We start from the raw sequence: 17,482 nt of genomic DNA, 5'->3' as shown, positions 1-17,482 counted from the left end.
AGCACGGCCGGGCTGCACGTGCCGGTGGAGGCGACCAGCGGCGCATGCGCAGTGCGGCGGCGTTTGTCGCAATGTGTCGGCGCGGAGCGATCTCTCAGCTGACAGAGCTGCGCTGCGGCTCCGTGTGATACACATGGAGGGGGCGCTCGGCGGAAGGAGACGGCTGTAGTTCCGCTGTATCACTCCGCCGCTCGGCGCCCCGCGGGCTGGCTCCGCCCGGACTATTTGTCGCGGGGATGTAGGTCCGGCCGCAGCCATTCGATCGACGCCGCCTCCGCCAGCGCCATTTCGGGAGCCGCCGCCTCAGCGTGCCGGCAGCGCGGGCAGCTCTGTCGTTCTCCGCCTCCTCAGCCCGGCGCCCCGCCGGCCCCTGTCCCGATGGCGACCTCCGTGGGGAACGTGGCCGACAGCACAGGTACCGCCGGGCTCGGTGCGCTCCGCGGGTGCCGCTCCCGGCGGAACTTTCCAGAAGCGGCCGCGTGGGCCCGGGCCGGGCCGCGTGTTGGAGGCGCTGTATTTGTCCGTCAGCCGCAGCGGGGCAGGGCGGACAACGGGCCCGAAATAAACGGCGCTGCCACGGGGGCGGCCGGGGGGGAAGGGGCGGCGCGGAGCGGAGCGGTGTGGGGATGTGGGTACGGGAACGGGCGCTGTGCTGGGGGCCGGGCCGCTGCGCTGCGGGAGCACCAAGGTCACCGCTAACAGCCCCCAGTCAGCGCTGCTCCACGGCCTGCACTGCGGCCCGGCGCTATGCAGCTCCGTTAGAACAGGGGTAGATAACTGGCAGGAATGCTGGACCGTGAGGATGGGGAGACACTGGTTCATGTTGCCCGACAAGGATGTGAACGCCCTCTGCCATGCAGCACTCAGGGCCGGGTTGGGTGGATGGGGCTGTGAGCAACCCGGGCTAGAGGGGGGGGGGGTGTCCCTGCTATAGCAAAGGGTTGGGACTACGTGATCTTAAAGGCTCCTTCCAACCCAAACCATTGTGTGATTCGTTACAGCAGAGATGTGGAATTCCGTAGGGCCAGATAGGAAGTGCTGGACGAATGGGGCCCAGTGCACGCAGAGCGCTGGGAGCGTTGCCCTTCCCTGCCCTGAGCTTAGGAGGGGAAAATAAGAGGTGCTTGCAGTACTCAGGGCTTTTAACAGCAGGTCCGAGTGGTGTAAAGGCACCGCCTGAAGGGCTGCTCTTTCTCTATTCTAATGCAGAACAGTCCGGTAACGACTGGGTGCTCACATGGGTTGTTTTGTTTGAGCCCGGTGTTTGATGGAAGTAGTTTGTCTCCCCCCCCGTTGCAGCCCAGCCCCGGGAGCTCGCTGCTCTTCCATCAGATAGCATTCAGCCGCTTTGCCAATGGAGGAATTGTTATGCGTGGCAGATAACGCCGGCGGAGTGGAGATTTAAAGGAACGCTGCGCATTACGCCTTTTTCTTTAAGGGCTTTCACAAGATACGGATCTACTGGCACAGCAGAACTTCCTTTAGTTCGAGTCCTTTGAAGTTTGTGTCTGTGGTCCTGCATTTCCCTGTGAGGTTTTTAGTGCTTTTCAGAGCTAGGAAGTGTTACATGCCCGGTCTGGGGATGGGGGGGAGGGGGCAAGGAAATTCATTGTCTGGCTCTGCTGCCTGTATGAGCCCAAGTAACTGCTTTACAGTAGGATTATCTTAACTGCATTCCGTTAACTTGAAAAATACATGAAGTTGTGTAACCGTAATGGCTGTTTTTGTTTCTAAACTGTTAACTGGTGAAATCCCACAGCAGCAGCTTGGGGCCTGAAGATGTGAGAGCACAAACCTCCACCTGCTGCGTTGTTTTGTGTCATCCCAATCGTTTTCATCCTTTAGTTTTATACGCCGTTTCTTTTTTGGTTTGGTTTGGTTTTGGTTGGTGTTTTATTTTCGTTTAGTTTCTGTTTGGTTTCTTTGGTTTGGTTTCCATTCTCTAACTTTTTGTTTTCCCCCCTTGAATGTTTTGGTGATTCTCCAGAACCAACGAAACGTATGCTTTCCTTCCAAGGGTTAGCGGAGTTGGCTCATCGTGAGTATCAGGCAGGAGACTTTGAAGCAGCAGAGAGACACTGCATGCAGCTTTGGAGACAAGAGCCTGATAATACTGGTGTGCTTTTATTGCTATCGTCTATTCACTTCCAGTGTCGCAGATTGGACAGGTAGGATGGAGATGTTGCGTTCAAGCTTCTTTTGGAGTTTGTGCTCCTCATAGTATCGAGCACAGTTAATAGAAGTGCTTATCTGACATTGGCTTTAGAACTGAATGCAGATGCTGACTTGATTCTAGCAGTAATGACTGGCCAGAAATAATGTTCTTGTTTCTTGAGTTCTTTTAGGGTAAGAGGAATACAAGTGGGAGTTGCTAGCTTTGCAGCAAGCATCAGATAGTGCTGTTACTCTCATGCCGTTTTCGTATTGTATGCTTGCATGCCCCTGAGTTATTTGCACATGCAAACAAGGAGCTTTCATGTATTCCACCTGCAGTGTGCGTTTAATACTTTAAGTTCTGAGTTTGATTGTTTACAGTGAGATGGCATTGCTTAATTAAGAGTTGTCACTGCTGCTTCTGCCTGCCTCTCCCTGACCTTGTGTCTGTCAAGCCTCTGGGACTTTAAATGTCTGTGCTGGTGAAGGAAGTAATGACTTGTAACTGGGATTTACTCTGTAGGCTTCTGATTGAAGCTGTAGTAATAATTTAGATGGGGGAAAATGAAACAGAGGAGAGCAAGACAGAACTTTAAACCTATGCTTGTCTGCTGTATTCTGTTTCTGAAAGACTGTAAGTGAAACACTGCATAGAAAAAAGCATGCAAATGTTTGAAGAGGCTTAACAGAGTATTTGTGATGGTTTCTCAATCCACGTAGAGCTCAGGTTTGAGGAGGAGACTTGAATCCTGCTGATTGAGCTGGGTTGTCTTTCTCAGTAGAACCTGCAGTGGGGACAGGGGAGGTGGTTAAACAAGGAGAAGCTACATGTAAGGTAGCTCTGTAAGCCCACGTATGTTGGCTGTATGTTTGCTTTGCTTAAGCATGAATGTATATCAAACAGTAAACAGGCAGACACTCCTATTCAATTGTCTTTGTTAACTTGTCTGATTTTCTCCAGGTCTGCTCACTTCAGCACTTTGGCTATTAAACAGAACCCGCTGCTGGCTGAAGCCTACTCAAATCTGGGCAACGTGTACAAGGAACGTGGACAGCTGCAGGAAGCTATCGAGCACTACAGACATGCACTGCGCCTCAAACCAGATTTCATTGATGGATACATTAATCTGGCTGCTGCGCTGGTTGCTGCAGGAGATATGGAAGGAGCAGTACAGGCATACGTGTCTGCCCTTCAGTACAACCCTGTGAGTAGTGCCTTGCAGAAGAACGGATGGGTTGGTGGGGGATACGTAGGGAGAAAAGCTGTTAAGAGTACAGGAAGCAAGGACATCATTAATTTAAGAAACCAATTATTTAATAAATAAAAAACAGCCATCAAAAATCACACCTGTAGTATCTCTGTGAAGAATTTGGAATGAATTTATAGAGGAGTGGGAACTGCCAATTGCAAGACTTTTGGGGCAGCTGTGAAGTCGTGAAGCTGACTGCGTGGCTTTGGTTTTTCAGGACTTGTACTGTGTTCGTAGTGACCTGGGGAACCTGCTCAAAGCCCTGGGTCGCTTGGAAGAAGCCAAGGTAGGTGTTGAGTAGAATACATGTAAACGCCAGTGTTTTGAAAACTTGAACTTTGCACCAAGTCTTCAAATCTGCGTTGATCTACAGACAGTCTGAGAAACTGCTGAAAACTGAAGGCACTGAGACGCCCCAGAGTAGTTGCAGGGCAAGATATGGCATGTCCATGTTTAAAAGTTGGTTTAAGTCAAGAAATGGAACGTTACCGAGCCTACCTGCTGAACTAGACTACCTGATACCATTCTGAAGTATTGGGCAGGGGCTCCACCATGCTCTTATCTGGAAATAAGTAAGCCCTTCAAATCTGAGGCTTGCCTGCTGCTGCCAAGCAGAGAGCCTGTGGTTAGCTCCAGATCCCTGTACGATGCAGGTGCTATTGACAATGCTGCTCTTCTAAAGTCCTTTGTGGCTTGTAAGTGGAGAAGAAACTTATCCAAATGTTACCTTGTAATATTGGCTTTTAAAGATATTTATTCTTTTTTAACTTTTCCCTCCCCTCGATGGTGGAAGAAAGGCTAGTAAATGATCAATAGCTGCAGTCTGCGCTCCCCTCAATAACTTTTCTTCATGCCTTCCCTCCTCCCCTCCCTCAAATAAAGAAATCGGAAGGACAAAGCTGGTTTGTTTGGAAATGAACTGATCAAAGAAAACTTGCCGTAGTGGAAAGGTGGCTTCTAGCAGTCTTGCGTTTCCTAAACTGAGAATTTGAACACCGAGACGAGTCGAAAATTTCTTGGCACGTTAAAACTTGGATTGCACAAAGAAATTGTCTTGTTACAAGCCACCTTACGCGTCCGCGCTGCAGGGGTGAGGAGTGTGGAGAAGCGAGAAACACTCTGGCCTCCACGTCTGTCACTCCAAGCCCCACGCGCATGCTACAAAGTGGAGTGTATGAACAGCGTAGCTGTCTGTTTGGCTGCAGCACCATCAGGGAGGGCGGTGGTCCTAAGGGGGCGTTGGGGAGCGTAGGTTCAAAGTTGATTATTGTTTGGATTTCTCCTAACAACTTGGATGTATGTACTGTCCCAGGGCAGCAGAATTGATTTGGTCAGATCCAGGTTGCAAATGTACCGTTGAATGGTCCTGGAGACGTTTGGTTCTCAGCCCACCAAGCGGACAGCTAACACGAATTGCACTTCACTGCAGCTTTAGTGTGACTGGTATAGGCCAAGACACTGCGCCTGCATTAGGTTGCTGACTTCTTTGTTTCAGAGCTCTGGAGAACACCTAGTTTGAAAGTGTTATTCCGTTCTGTGAGAACTTAATAAACAAGGAAAAACATCTCGAGTCAATTGCAACGTGTTTCTTTGGTTATCAGTCCATTTGAAAGATCAAGCCAGCAAATTCCTTACAGTTTTGAACTAAATTTGAATTTCTTTGTAGATATTTCAGAGCCTTTCTTCCAAAAAAAAAAAAAAAAGTCCCTGCTGTATGCAATTGCCCTGATTAACCCTCTCCCTTCTGCATGTCTCCCTTGTTACAGACAGATTGTCCTCATTCCCATGTGTTAAAGACATATCCAGAAAAATTGCAATTGCTTTGTTGAACTCTTACTAATGATCTTGTTTTATTTTCTCTCTTGTTTTTGGTTTTTTCACCACTGATATTGTATTTAGAAGGTTTCAGGTGGGTGAAACCTCCTATTCCATGCGTAAGGTGCCTCGCTGAAGGGAGCTCGAGGCCTGGATCTAGGGCAGACACACACCTCCTCCTCCTCTTCCAGCAAGGAACGCACCGAAAAGTCACATGATGAGAAATATGGTAACGGGTTTGTAACTGCCACAGCAAAACCATTTGCCTCCATGCCTGAATCTTCTGTCTTGTGGCTTCAGAAACAGCTTAAATATTTAATTACGAGCAAGTAATGTAAGAATGTTTTATACTAGTAGCCACAAATTCTTTCAAAGAAGTAACGTAAATGTAAATTAAAGATATATATATATATATTAAAAGAAGTAATTGGAGATAGTTAATAGTAAAAGCTTCTAACTCTTCCGGTTGTTCATTTTTTTTCCTTTTTTCTTCTTTGTTTGGATTGCAGCGTTCTGCTCTTCTGATGACGCGCTGTGATCCTGCAGTAGCGCAAAGGCTGCGCAGCGGTAACGCGCCTGCCGTGCGGCGGAGCCCCGGTGAACGGTTGGCCGGATGATTAATCTGTGGCTGACCGCCCGGCTCCCCATGCAATTGGCTTGCCATGCTTTCAGACATCAAATTGAACGTGCCACGGTTTTTTTCCTACGGGCCCGTCTGATAGATTAATGATTCTGGTTGGCCGTTCACGCTCGCTAGGGGCACTTGGTAGAGCGCAGCAGTTGGCAGCGGTAGCGTGGCGCCGTGCTGGGTAGGAAGCGCAGCGATTTCTCGCGCTCGCATTACAGGGACCTGAACCCTGGTGCAATCCTGTCATTTGAGGTTTCTGGGCTGCAGGTGGCCGGGTGCCTTCAAAGCCATGGGCGGGACGTGTCGTCTCAGTTTATAAGAACAGCTAAAGCTGAAGAATGCCTGTTTTCCGGTAGCTTTTCTACCTCTTGAGAATAATTCCCATTCATTTTAGCACATCCCACAGCTCTAACGTTCCATTTCATCCCAAAGTCATTTTTGCATGCTCATTTTTTGTTTTTCTTTTCCCCATTTTTACACACTCCATTCTTAAGATAACTGCTGTGCTGAGCTGGTGACTGCAGTCTTATTGACTCAGCAGCGTAACTGAAGAATGGTGGGCTTGCACCTGGGTTTTGGTTTGCGCCCGCGCAGGACCAACAGCAGTTTGCAGCGCAGTAGTTTTGGCGCAAGCTAGCCTATACTGCAGGGTCACTTTTGGCTGGTTAGAGAACGCATACTAACAATTGTTTTCTCTCATTTTTTTCTTTTTACAAATATTCCCCTCCCCTTGTATCTCTCTTCTTTAACTGTCCCAAGGCCTGTTACTTAAAAGCAATTGAGACTCAACCAAACTTTGCAGTGGCGTGGAGTAATCTTGGCTGTGTTTTCAATGCCCAAGGAGAAATCTGGCTCGCTATCCATCACTTTGAAAAGGTAACAGCCTGAGCCAGTTTGCCCTCACTGATGAATTTTATTGCACGGGCAGCTGTCTGCTTATAGAAGAGTACATTAGGTTTACCAGGCTTTAAAATTAATGAATTTGTATATATAATTTGTATGTGTCCATTCAAAATAAAACCAAGCAAAACAACACTTAACTTGAGATATTATAGATAAAGCTTTTGTGGTAATGCTCAAAACTTTACATGTAATTTCAGGCTGTAACGCTTGACCCAAACTTTTTGGATGCATACATCAATCTAGGAAATGTCCTGAAGGAGGCAAGAATATTTGACAGGTAAGCAGAGCTAAAAAGCCCCTGTTAAATGTATTCCATTGTGATCTTCCTGCACTTGAGTCTTGTTTTTAATGTTTTACTACTGAGGATGTAGATGGAGATAGGTAGGAAGTCGATCCTGGTTTGTAGATTTTGATTCCAAAAGAGGATCAGACTTTGTTGTGTATATACAGTGCATCTGGTTGGGTTATAATTTCTGGTGACTGTTCTCTGTAGCTCTAAGAGAAGTTAATTGTTTTGACTATTGGCACTGTACACTCATTGATTTTAGCTTTACTCTCAAGGACATGGGCCAAACAAGGGCATTTCTGCAAATGAAGCAAGCCTTACAGTGGCACAGATGTGCTAGGAATACAGACCACATTTAATACTCCTGAACAGAAGGACCTGCGTGTCTCTTCAGCATAGTTCTGAAATGGCACAAGTAATAATTGATTCCTGGATGGGGTTTTTAATTCAGGCAGTACTTTTGTATTTCCAGTAACATCTTGGAATAGTTGTGTGTGTTAAAATATCTCCCGTCAGTGTTTTATGTGTGCTTTTATAACCAAGGTAAATATAGTTGTCATGCTGTGGTGATTGTTCACATTCTTTTTCTTGTTACAGAGCTGTAGCAGCTTATCTTCGAGCCTTGAGTTTGAGTCCAAACCATGCAGTTGTACACGGCAACCTTGCTTGTGTGTATTATGAGCAAGGCCTGATAGACCTCGCAATAGACACCTACCGGAGGGCTATTGAACTACAGCCCCACTTCCCTGATGCCTACTGTAACTTGGCCAACGCCTTGAAGGAAAAGGGCAGTGTAAGGAGTGCTTTCATTTTCTACCTTCTTAAGAATGTTAACATGAGAATTACTGATGTTTTGGGCACCAATTGTTACCAGTTTTATTAAGGTGATGTCTTCTGTTTGTTACGTTCCTTAAGAATGATTTGGGAAATAATCGCTTCAAACCTGTTAGGAGTGATTTGTATAATACCTTCTCAAGCAGTGCTGTTAGAAGGAATGTTACAGTGTGAACATTACCCTTATCGTCCCTTCCTCTGTTTTATTGTTGTAGGTGGCTGAAGCAGAGGAATGTTACAATACAGCTCTTCGACTTTGTCCCACCCATGCAGATTCTCTCAACAATCTGGCAAACATCAAACGGGAGCAGGGGAACATTGAGGAAGCTGTCCGCCTTTATCGCAAGGCTCTTGAGGTGCAGTTGGTTGTGGTGTTGTTGGGGAGGAAAAGGTAGAGCAATAAAGCTGGGAGTGTATGGTATGACATGGGGTGTCTTCCTTCCATCTCCTACCATAACCAGAAGGAAGTCTGCTCAGGCCCAAGTCATAAGGAAATCAGAGGAAGAAACGCATAAGATTAGTTTTGTCATGGTTTACTTTGAGGTACTGGTAGACAGGTGACAATTTTTTTTTCTTCCCCAGGTGTTTCCAGAGTTTGCTGCTGCACATTCAAATTTAGCAAGTGTTCTCCAACAGCAAGGAAAATTACAGGAAGCTCTGATGCATTACAAAGAGGCAATTAGGTAAATGGATGCTGTTTGTGGTAGTCCCAGCCTTTCCTGTCGGGAAGGAGGAGAAGCTTTGATTGTTCATAATGTTATCTTGCCTTCTCAGAATCAGCCCCACATTCGCAGATGCCTACTCCAATATGGGAAATACGTTGAAGGAAATGCAGGACGTTCAGGGAGCGCTGCAGTGCTACACCCGTGCCATTCAGATAAACCCAGCTTTTGCTGATGCCCATAGCAACCTGGCATCCATTCACAAGGTAGTGCACGTGTATGAATCACACGGAACATGCTGGAGTGCTGTGGGTACTTAGCCTGATTGTGTTTTTATCTACTGACTCATTCCTCTGTCTTCACAGGATTCAGGGAATATACCAGAAGCCATTGCATCCTACCGCACCGCTCTGAAACTGAAACCTGATTTCCCTGATGCCTACTGCAACTTGGCTCACTGTCTGCAGGTGAGGAAGGGATGGTGGTGTTGTCTGTAGTCTTAAGGTTCCTCTGTATCAAATGCCAAGCTTTATCACCTCAACCAAACACTGTAAGCAAAGCAAAAGAGTAAATAATTCTTAAATCTGAAGGCTGTACAGTCATCAACCTTGATCAGTGGAAATTTTGCTTTCGTTTTTGGAAGAAGCTTTGGTCTCAGCTTGTTGATAAATCTTAGCTCAAATGAAGCTTGTTGTCCTATGTTTTGTATTTTATCTTTTCTCTAGATTGTCTGTGACTGGACAGACTATGATGAAAGGATGAAGAAGCTGGTTAGCATTGTGGCTGATCAACTGGAGAAAAACAGACTGCCTTCTGTCCACCCTCATCACAGCATGCTGTATCCCCTTTCTCACAGCTTCAGGAAGGCTATTGCTGAGAGACATGGAAATCTCTGCTTGGACAAGGTAGGAGGTTTTGTAAAGGTCCGTTGTGAAGTACATCTGCCTGTTGTCACAGGAAATCTAAGGCATAGTATTGTGTATGTAAGGCTCCCTAGCCACTGACCCAAGGTGAGCAGTGCAGATCTTAAACTGATGCCCACAGCCCACTTGCTTAGATATTGAATATGGCTAATTCTAAAAACTTGATTATTTTTTGTTTATGCTTAGCATTTGGTTCCTGGCATTTTAGTTCACTTGTGTGTGTTTTCTTGACAGATTAATGTACTTCACAAGCCGCCATATGAGCATCCAAAGGATTTGAAGGCCAGTGAAGGTCGACTTCGTATTGGTTATGTGAGCTCTGATTTTGGAAACCATCCAACATCACACCTAATGCAGTCAATCCCTGGCATGCATAACCCGGACAAATTTGAGGTAAAAATAGAAAAAAAGTGTGCTGAAGCTTTAAAATAGAGTCTCATAGATGGTGTTCTTAAAATTGAACACTTGATGGGAATTAATTTGTTACATTCACTTGACCTTGGACTGATAAAAAAGCTGTGTTTTAGTCTATGCAAGATGTGGCGTGTTATGCTAGTGCCAGAACTAGGTGGGTCTGGGGCATGATGCTGATGTGTTAAACACCCGCTGCCCCTTCTCGATGCTAACTGCCCCACCAATAAATGCAGCAGAGCTGGTCTGCAACTTGCAGTCTTACTAAAGTAATTTAGAATCGAAATACCAAATGTTTAATAGCAAATGCATTTTGTTGCATAAAAACTTTGTATCAAGAGTTTGAAAGCCGTTACAAATTGTTGCAGATGCACAGTCAATTTCTGTTGCCTCCTCCTGTAGGTGTTCTGTTATGCCCTGAGTCCTGATGATGGTACAAACTTCCGTGTGAAAGTGATGGCAGAAGCAAATCACTTTGTTGACTTATCTCAGGTGAGCTTTTTGATACGCAGATCTAGCAAGTCACAATTTAAAGCAGATGATCAGGTGAAGATATTGAGCTGCAGTGATTTATTGGATGAAGCTGATGCTGGTTTTAGAATAACTCTTTCATTTAGTCTGAAGATAATGGGCATCTCTAAATGCTGTGGATAAGCCAAGATTTCACAGCTGCCAAGTATTTAATCTTGCTTAAGGTTACTTTATCCCAATGAAGTAGGAAAGGGACTTGAGTTGGTGGAGGGGTCTCCCACCCTGTTATCAAAAGGTTGGTCGCAGTTATTTGGTGTGGTTTTGGTTCAGTTTGTTGAAGTTCGTTTGAAAAGTGAGGTAGGGATTTCTGCATACACAGGAGCTGTTACAGTAGATAACTGACAAGAATGTGAATCAACATGGGATACGTGTATGTGGAATAATAGATGATAGAACTGGATTGGTGCCTAGACAGTCCCAGAATTAGATGATAGCTAAAACTCTTATGTTTGAGGATCTGCTCAAGTAACAGTGTATGTAACAGTACAACGTTCATGTCAGCAGGACTGTTCTTTAAGATGGGTTTGGCAAAGCTGAGACTTGAGAGTGTTCCTCTCAAGTAAGGGCCTGTAGTTAGGCTCATGGAGAGCTATTCTTTCTACCTTTGCAGCAGTGGATGTTGAGAGCTCTATCATAGTAAAAACAGGGCAGCAGTTTTCATATTGAATGTTGATGCATTTAACTGCTCTCTCTCTCTTCAAGGAAAAATGTGGTGCTTTTCTTTACTAAAAAGTGTTGACAAAATTGAAGTCTTGACCAGGTTATACAGATGACATTTATCCATTGGGAAGCTGGTGGCTAACTGCAGTTGTTACTGAAAGCACAGATGAGTTTGATTCATTTCTTCTTCAGATACCATGTAATGGGAAAGCAGCAGACCGCATCCATCAGGATGGGATACACATTCTGATTAACATGAATGGCTATACCAAGGGAGCCCGCAATGAGCTGTTTGCTCTGAGACCAGCACCTATTCAGGTAACTGAGATGAAGAGATCTTTCTCTCCAGAAAATCCCCTTCTGAGTTCAAGGAGTCTCTTTTTTCCTGTCAAGAACAGGAAAAAAAACCAACCCCACCTGGTGATTGATGGCAGATCTGGGGACTCTCAAGTGTGTAATAATGCAAGCACTATTTAGGAAGGTCAGGCAGAAGCTTTGACTGTGATCATAGAGAACATTCAGACAGTATTTGCCCCCTCTGTTCCTGTTCTCTGCCAAGTGATTGCAGAAATACAACCTTCATTCTTGTGTGTGCGTGTGATTGGCATGCAGCTGACTGTCCTGAAATAGAGCTGTGTTCCATGAGGTTCCTCTTTGCCACTGGCTGCTTGTGTTGGTGAGAAGAACAAAAGGGCATTTAAAGGCTTTGAAAAAAATGGTTTGAGTTCTGGTCTCTTCAGGCTTAATAAATTCTGGTCAGAATAAATGCGAATTAAGGTCAGTTGTTTTTTTACTACGTTTTTATTTTTTTTTAATGCCTATGGAAAGAGAATGGCCAGAAGCCTGAAGTGGACTCCTGCTGCCCTACAGGAGTTGTCTCAGCTAAGGGAGGCTGAAATCACTGGTGCTTAATGCTCTGATTAAAGCTGTGCACAGGTGGGTTAGGAGTCTTTTGCTTGGAGGGTCAATTTTAGAGTATTTTCTGCCTGTCCACTGTCTCAGTGATTGCTTTTAAGTTGATAAAGCGCAACAAAGAACTTGAATCTGAAGGTGGGAAATTGAACTTACATGCATTGCTTTTTAACCTGCATTGTTTGACAGTATACCCAGGACTGGAATCTCCCTTCTTTGTCTTGCAGGCAATGTGGTTAGGGTATCCTGGAACCAGTGGGGCATTGTTCATGGATTACATCATCACAGATAAAGAAACTTCTCCAGTGGAGGTGGCTGAGCAGTATTCAGAGAAATTAGCTTACATGCCAAACACTTTCTTTATTGGAGACCACGCCAACATGTTCCCCCATCTAAAGGTATGTAGGTAGAGGGCGGGAGGAGTAGGTGGTGTTAGCAAGTGCTGTTCTCTGTATTAATGAAGTAACTGTTACTGTGTACTTTGTGAGGGGTCTTGTAAACAACTGTGGTGTGCTTCTTTTTATTTCCAGAAAAAAGCAGTCATTGATTTCAAGTCCAATGGTCATATTTATGATAACAGAATTGTTTTGAATGGCATTGACTTGAAGGCTTTCTTGGACAGCCTCCCTGATGTCAAGATTGTTAAGGTGAGTGCTACACCTTTGTGTGTTCTGTCTTAAGCATTTAAGCTATTGCTTTCTCTGACTTCATGGGATTTCTTACGTAGATGAAGTGCCCTGATAGTGGAGACACTGCAGACAGCAACGCTGCCCTCAGTATGCCAGTCATTCCTATGAACACCATTGCAGAAGCTGTGATTGAGATGATTAATCGTGGACAAATTCAGATAACCATCAATGGATTCAACATTAGTAATGGACTTGCAACTACTCAGGTGAGGCACCTCGGGACTCTACTCTTGGACTTTATAATGTGTTTGTATGTTTTAACATAACAAGAAACAAGAACCTCCAAGCAAATGTCTCTCTTCTGTCATGTTGATTTATTTAGTTCTCATACTGAGGGAAACTCCAGATGTGCTGTAAGCCACAGATGTTGTGGAAGATGATTTATCCCCAAAGGTAGAGGGGTTATATCAAATGGAACCTAAAGTCCAAAGTAATTGAATTCTGCTGCATAGAAAAGACTGTCAGTTGTATCTTTCTGAACCATTCTCTGTACCATCACTCAGTGCTTTCAGTTCACGGGATTTAGGTGATAGTGACGACTACTGTTTCTGCTGAATAATTTTTTTTGCCTTGTAGAGCAGTTCTTTCTTTTTTAAAAATACCTTATTTTGATTCTGACGTGGCTTCTTTTGACTCCTGAATGTCCTTCAGTTTAGTCTTCAGATCCAGGGAGGAGTGAGCTGTAGGCTTCCTAGTATGTTGTTCCCTACAGCTGAGATGTGAATCCTTGTATGTCTGTCTGGTAAAAATGCACCTTCAGTCCGTCCTGGCTAATCAGCCAAATCAGAGTGGGCTTGAGGGGAAGGTCCATCTGTTAATTTGGGTGAATTAAAAAATACCCTGGCTCTGTAACTTTTAAGTCTCTTTTGTGATCTGAAGTTTGTGGAACTTCCCTATGAATTTCTAGGGGACTATTTTTTATCACTGGAGACCTTTTTATTATTACTGCTCTATCCATAACCTCATGCTTTGGTTTCTTTTAATGAATTTTTTGGTGCCCAGCTTAGACTTCCTTCTGAGTTGGCAATAGGCTTCATCTTAGTTTGATCAGTAATCTTATTGGCTTTCTTTCCTGGAAATGCTGTGCCCTGAAATAGCAGGGAGTTTCTTGTCTTAATCACTCCACCACCAAGAGAACCAATCTAAGCTGCATTGGTGCCCTTTTAAAATGTGGTTTGATCTCTTGTGAGATTTTGACCTCTTTTGATCATACTAAGATAACCCTTCTTTGTATGTGTTGTAATGTGGGGTATTGGTACTATTAATGTGCATTGTGGTTGAGGTTTTTGGTGTTATGGGTCAGTAGCACTCTTACCTATTTCTTTTGAACTAAATTATCTTGTTTATCTTCATGTCTTTACAGTTTCAACATACTGGCTCCATGTTCTAACAGAGTCAGTGACAGTGAGTCATTCCCATGAATGTCAAGTTTGTCAACAGTACATTTATTTTGGCTGGCAGCAGTGGCAGTGAGATAAACTTTAAATATATATATATATATATATGTATGTAAAACATTAAATTTAAAACAGACAGAGGCTGTAAGTACCTGTTTTGCCATATCTGTAAGGACGTTTCCTTCTGACCATTGCCTATTGCTTAAAAACAAACAGAAAATAGCCTACAAAAGTCCGTCATTCTGACTTTGAATTATACTTCCATTTTACTAATCCTCAAGACTAAGAATACTAAAAGAAAAAACCCATCCACCCCAACCCCCAAAACAAACAAAAAGAAATCCCTTTGCTTTCTAAATACTGTTCTCTTCTTCCTTCAAGCCTTGCTCTCATTTTTAGTTTCGAGGCAGTGAGGTGACCTTAAGGAGGGGAGTGCTCCTTAAATGCCTCTTCTTTCTAATGACCTGGAATTGCAGGGAGACGTAGCCAGGGCATGAAAATGCCCAGTGTTTTGTTCCTTGGTGGTTGTAGCATCGTGGTATCCACAAGCATGTACACACACCACTTAAATTCTTGTTCTGGGTAAGTAGACAATGTAGTCTTTGTATAAGAAGTGAAAGATAAGCTTTGAGTAACTTCTGATGCCAGCACGTGTTGCAGTATGTATGTCAGGAATGTTCCATAGGGCATAAGCACGTTTTCTTTATTTTCAGCATTCCAATGGCTTTATTTTTTTTTTTCTTTATTTAGATTAACAACAAAGCAGCAACTGGAGAAGAAGTTCCACGAACCATCATTGTTACCACCCGTTCTCAGTATGGCTTACCAGAAGATGCTGTTGTATACTGCAACTTCAATCAACTCTATAAGATTGACCCTTCCACGCTGCAGATGTGGGCTAATGTGAGTATCTGTGGATCTGGAAACTAAGATCGAACCTCTGGTCTACAGTGGTATTAATTTATTCAGAAGTGCGTTGCAGTGAATGAATGAGATCGTGGATTTCAAGACTTACTTTTCAAGTGCTGCTCCATACTCGCTCAGAATTGTTTCTTTTTCAGCAGCATTAGGAATTCAGTACTATTGTGGTCTTGTTTTTTGCTCTGTGCTCCAAGAGAGAAAGTACTGAGTGACGAACGCTTTTAACTTCATCTTGTTACATCATGACCTCTTGTTATCCAAATAAGGAAAGCTTTCTAACGTAACTGTTTTTGTCTTGATTTTTTGTTACAGATCCTAAAAAGAGTTCCAAACAGTGTGTTGTGGCTGCTGCGTTTCCCAGCCGTAGGAGAGCCCAATATTCAGCAGTATGCCCAAAACCTGGGTCTTTCCCAGAACAGAATCATCTTTTCTCCTGTTGCCCCCAAGGAAGAGCATGTGAGGAGAGGGCAGCTGGCTGATGTTTGTCTAGATACTCCACTGTGCAATGGGCACACGACGGGGATGGATGTGCTCTGGGCTGGGACTCCTATGGTCACCATGCCAGGTAACGCTGTGGGAAACCTGGATGGAGTGGGTGAATTTGATACCGTTATTGTAACCATAACAGGGAGTGGGTCTGGCAGACTTCCTCATTTCCTCTAGAGAAACAGGTCTGCACTCTGTAGCGTGTTACTTGGTAACTCCTATTTGTGTGCCTTTACAGGTGAAACGCTTGCGTCACGAGTCGCTGCCTCCCAGCTTACTTGCCTTGGTTGTCTTGAGCTTATTGCAAAAAGTAGGCAGGAATATGAGGATATTGCTGTGAAACTGGGAACTGATCTGGAATAGTAAGTAAACTTGCACTTTGTAGCTTGTTAGATCAAGAATGAAAGTGCTGTGGTGGGTCACAGTGTTGAGTTTATCAGTAGTTGTGCGTATTAGCCTAATGTTGGAAATAGGACAGTTCTCATCTTGAGGTGTTGTAGAGTCTTGCAGTTAACTCTGCTTCTGTTTTTGCAGTAAATGTAACAGGGCTCCAGTAACGTGGCTGCTGTTGTGAAGGAATTGCTCAAGTACAGGCTCTTGTCTGATTAAAAACTGCACCATATTTCACTTTTAGTTCTTGTAGGTTGAATTTGAAACAGTTGTAGGTTAAAACTGTGCAGTAATACAGAGCAGAATAGTTCATGTGACAACTGAATGTCACAGCTGTTCTGCTGAGATAATGCTGGTTGTATCAGAAACGAAGAGGGAGTGAAACAGCCACATGAACTTGGTGTGGAAGTTGCCGTTTTTGTACTGGCAGTTCTGGGTCTGCTGAAACCCATTTTAAAAGCAAACAGCACTGAGAAGTGTTGGGAAGCGTTTGTGACTGCCTTCAACTTATTTTTGCAGCCTGAAAAAAATACGTGGCAAAGTCTGGAAGCAGAGAATATCCAGCCCTTTGTTCAACACCAAGCAGTACACCATGGACCTGGAGAGGCTTTACCTTCAGATGTGGGATCACTATGCTGCTGGCAACAAACCGGACCACATGATCAAGCCAGTGGAAACCAGTGAATCTGCATGAAGAGACTTGTCTGTGTGCCCAGCCAGACCTGTCCAGGAACTCAGCCTCTCTAACACTTGTGCAGAGACGATGAGCTAAAAACTGTGCATTTCTACTTAATCTGCCTGGTACTCTGTGGCTGAAATGATACACGATGGTAATTAGAGCACAGCCGGACCGTATTTCTTGCATGATAGGGGAAGACTCTATAGAGCCTGGGATCCTTTTATTCCATGAGGAATTGGAACGGGATTGAGCCGTGTACATGTGAGCCTCTATGTGTGAGAGGAGAGGTTGGTGGGGGAAGTTTGAACTGCCCAACCAATTACGATCCCTTGGATTTGATGCAATCTTCTGACGCGTTTGTCTCCTTATAGATTGGGAATTGGAGCCTCTTAACGATTGATTTGGGGTACTCCTGGTGGTATACGTGTGCTTCTCCCATGGCAAGATTTCCAGCTAGCGAGTGTTGCTCCCTGCATTCATTTCTAGACTGTGCGGACTGAAGGGCATATTTGCTGGTGTAGTCTTTTTTTATAGGTTTTATAAACCACTCGAGCCTATATCAGCCTTTTAATGTTTGACCTCTGTTTTGGAGCTCTGTAACGTGTTGGTTTAGATAAGGACTTTTTTTGTTCCGTTTTTGTTTTTAAGCTTCTCCAATAACAGCTGATTGGCATCACGATGGCAGCTCCTATTCTGTTAGAAAACCAAATTTGATCGGAAAACGAATCCTCCCCCAAAAGCGTTTGAGGAAAAGGAAAAAAAAAAACCCACAAACTGGTGCCAAATACGTTTCACAAATGGGTGGCAATGGTGTATAGAGGGCGCAGCCCTGCGGACTGTAGCGAAGACTTGAGACAAAACAAATAAAGCTTTGGTTTGCCAGTTTGACTGTCACGGTTCTTGGCTTTACTCGTCGTGCAGCTGCTGTGCTGAGCTGCTGTGCTGAGCTGC

At 44.5% G+C, this 17,482-nt stretch overlaps 1 protein-coding gene across 2 annotated transcripts; it reads left to right on the top strand.

Annotated features, from left to right (window-relative positions):
- Positions 1–66: 66 nt before the first annotated feature.
- OGT (O-linked N-acetylglucosamine (GlcNAc) transferase) lies at positions 67–17,416 on the top strand. 2 transcript variants are annotated; one of them, XM_015859960.1, is made up of 22 exons: positions 67–415; positions 2,018–2,168; positions 3,116–3,359; positions 3,622–3,690; positions 6,607–6,723; positions 6,948–7,027; positions 7,634–7,829; positions 8,086–8,226; positions 8,453–8,553; positions 8,645–8,798; positions 8,898–8,999; positions 9,258–9,437; positions 9,690–9,848; positions 10,269–10,358; positions 11,250–11,375; positions 12,197–12,367; positions 12,500–12,616; positions 12,697–12,864; positions 14,806–14,958; positions 15,289–15,541; positions 15,701–15,824; positions 16,372–16,691. In XM_015859960.1, the coding sequence occupies exons 1-22, from the start codon at positions 379–381 to the stop codon at positions 16,544–16,546; spliced, it is 3,108 nt and encodes a 1,035-aa protein (XP_015715446.1). In that variant the 5' UTR covers positions 67–378; the 3' UTR covers positions 16,547–16,691. The 2 variants fall into 2 exon arrangements, with proteins under 2 accessions (XP_015715446.1, XP_015715445.1); XM_015859959.2 differs by having other exon boundaries at positions 246–415; positions 1,988–2,168; positions 16,372–17,416.
- Positions 17,417–17,482: the final 66 nt, after the last annotated feature.

The sequence above is a fragment of the Coturnix japonica genome, chromosome 4, assembly GCF_001577835.2.
Source record: "Coturnix japonica isolate 7356 chromosome 4, Coturnix japonica 2.1, whole genome shotgun sequence".
NCBI classification, from domain to species: Eukaryota; Metazoa; Chordata; class Aves; order Galliformes; family Phasianidae; genus Coturnix; species Coturnix japonica.
The sequence above is the reverse complement of the archived record's forward strand: the minus strand, read 5'-3'. Positions and strand labels throughout refer to the sequence as shown.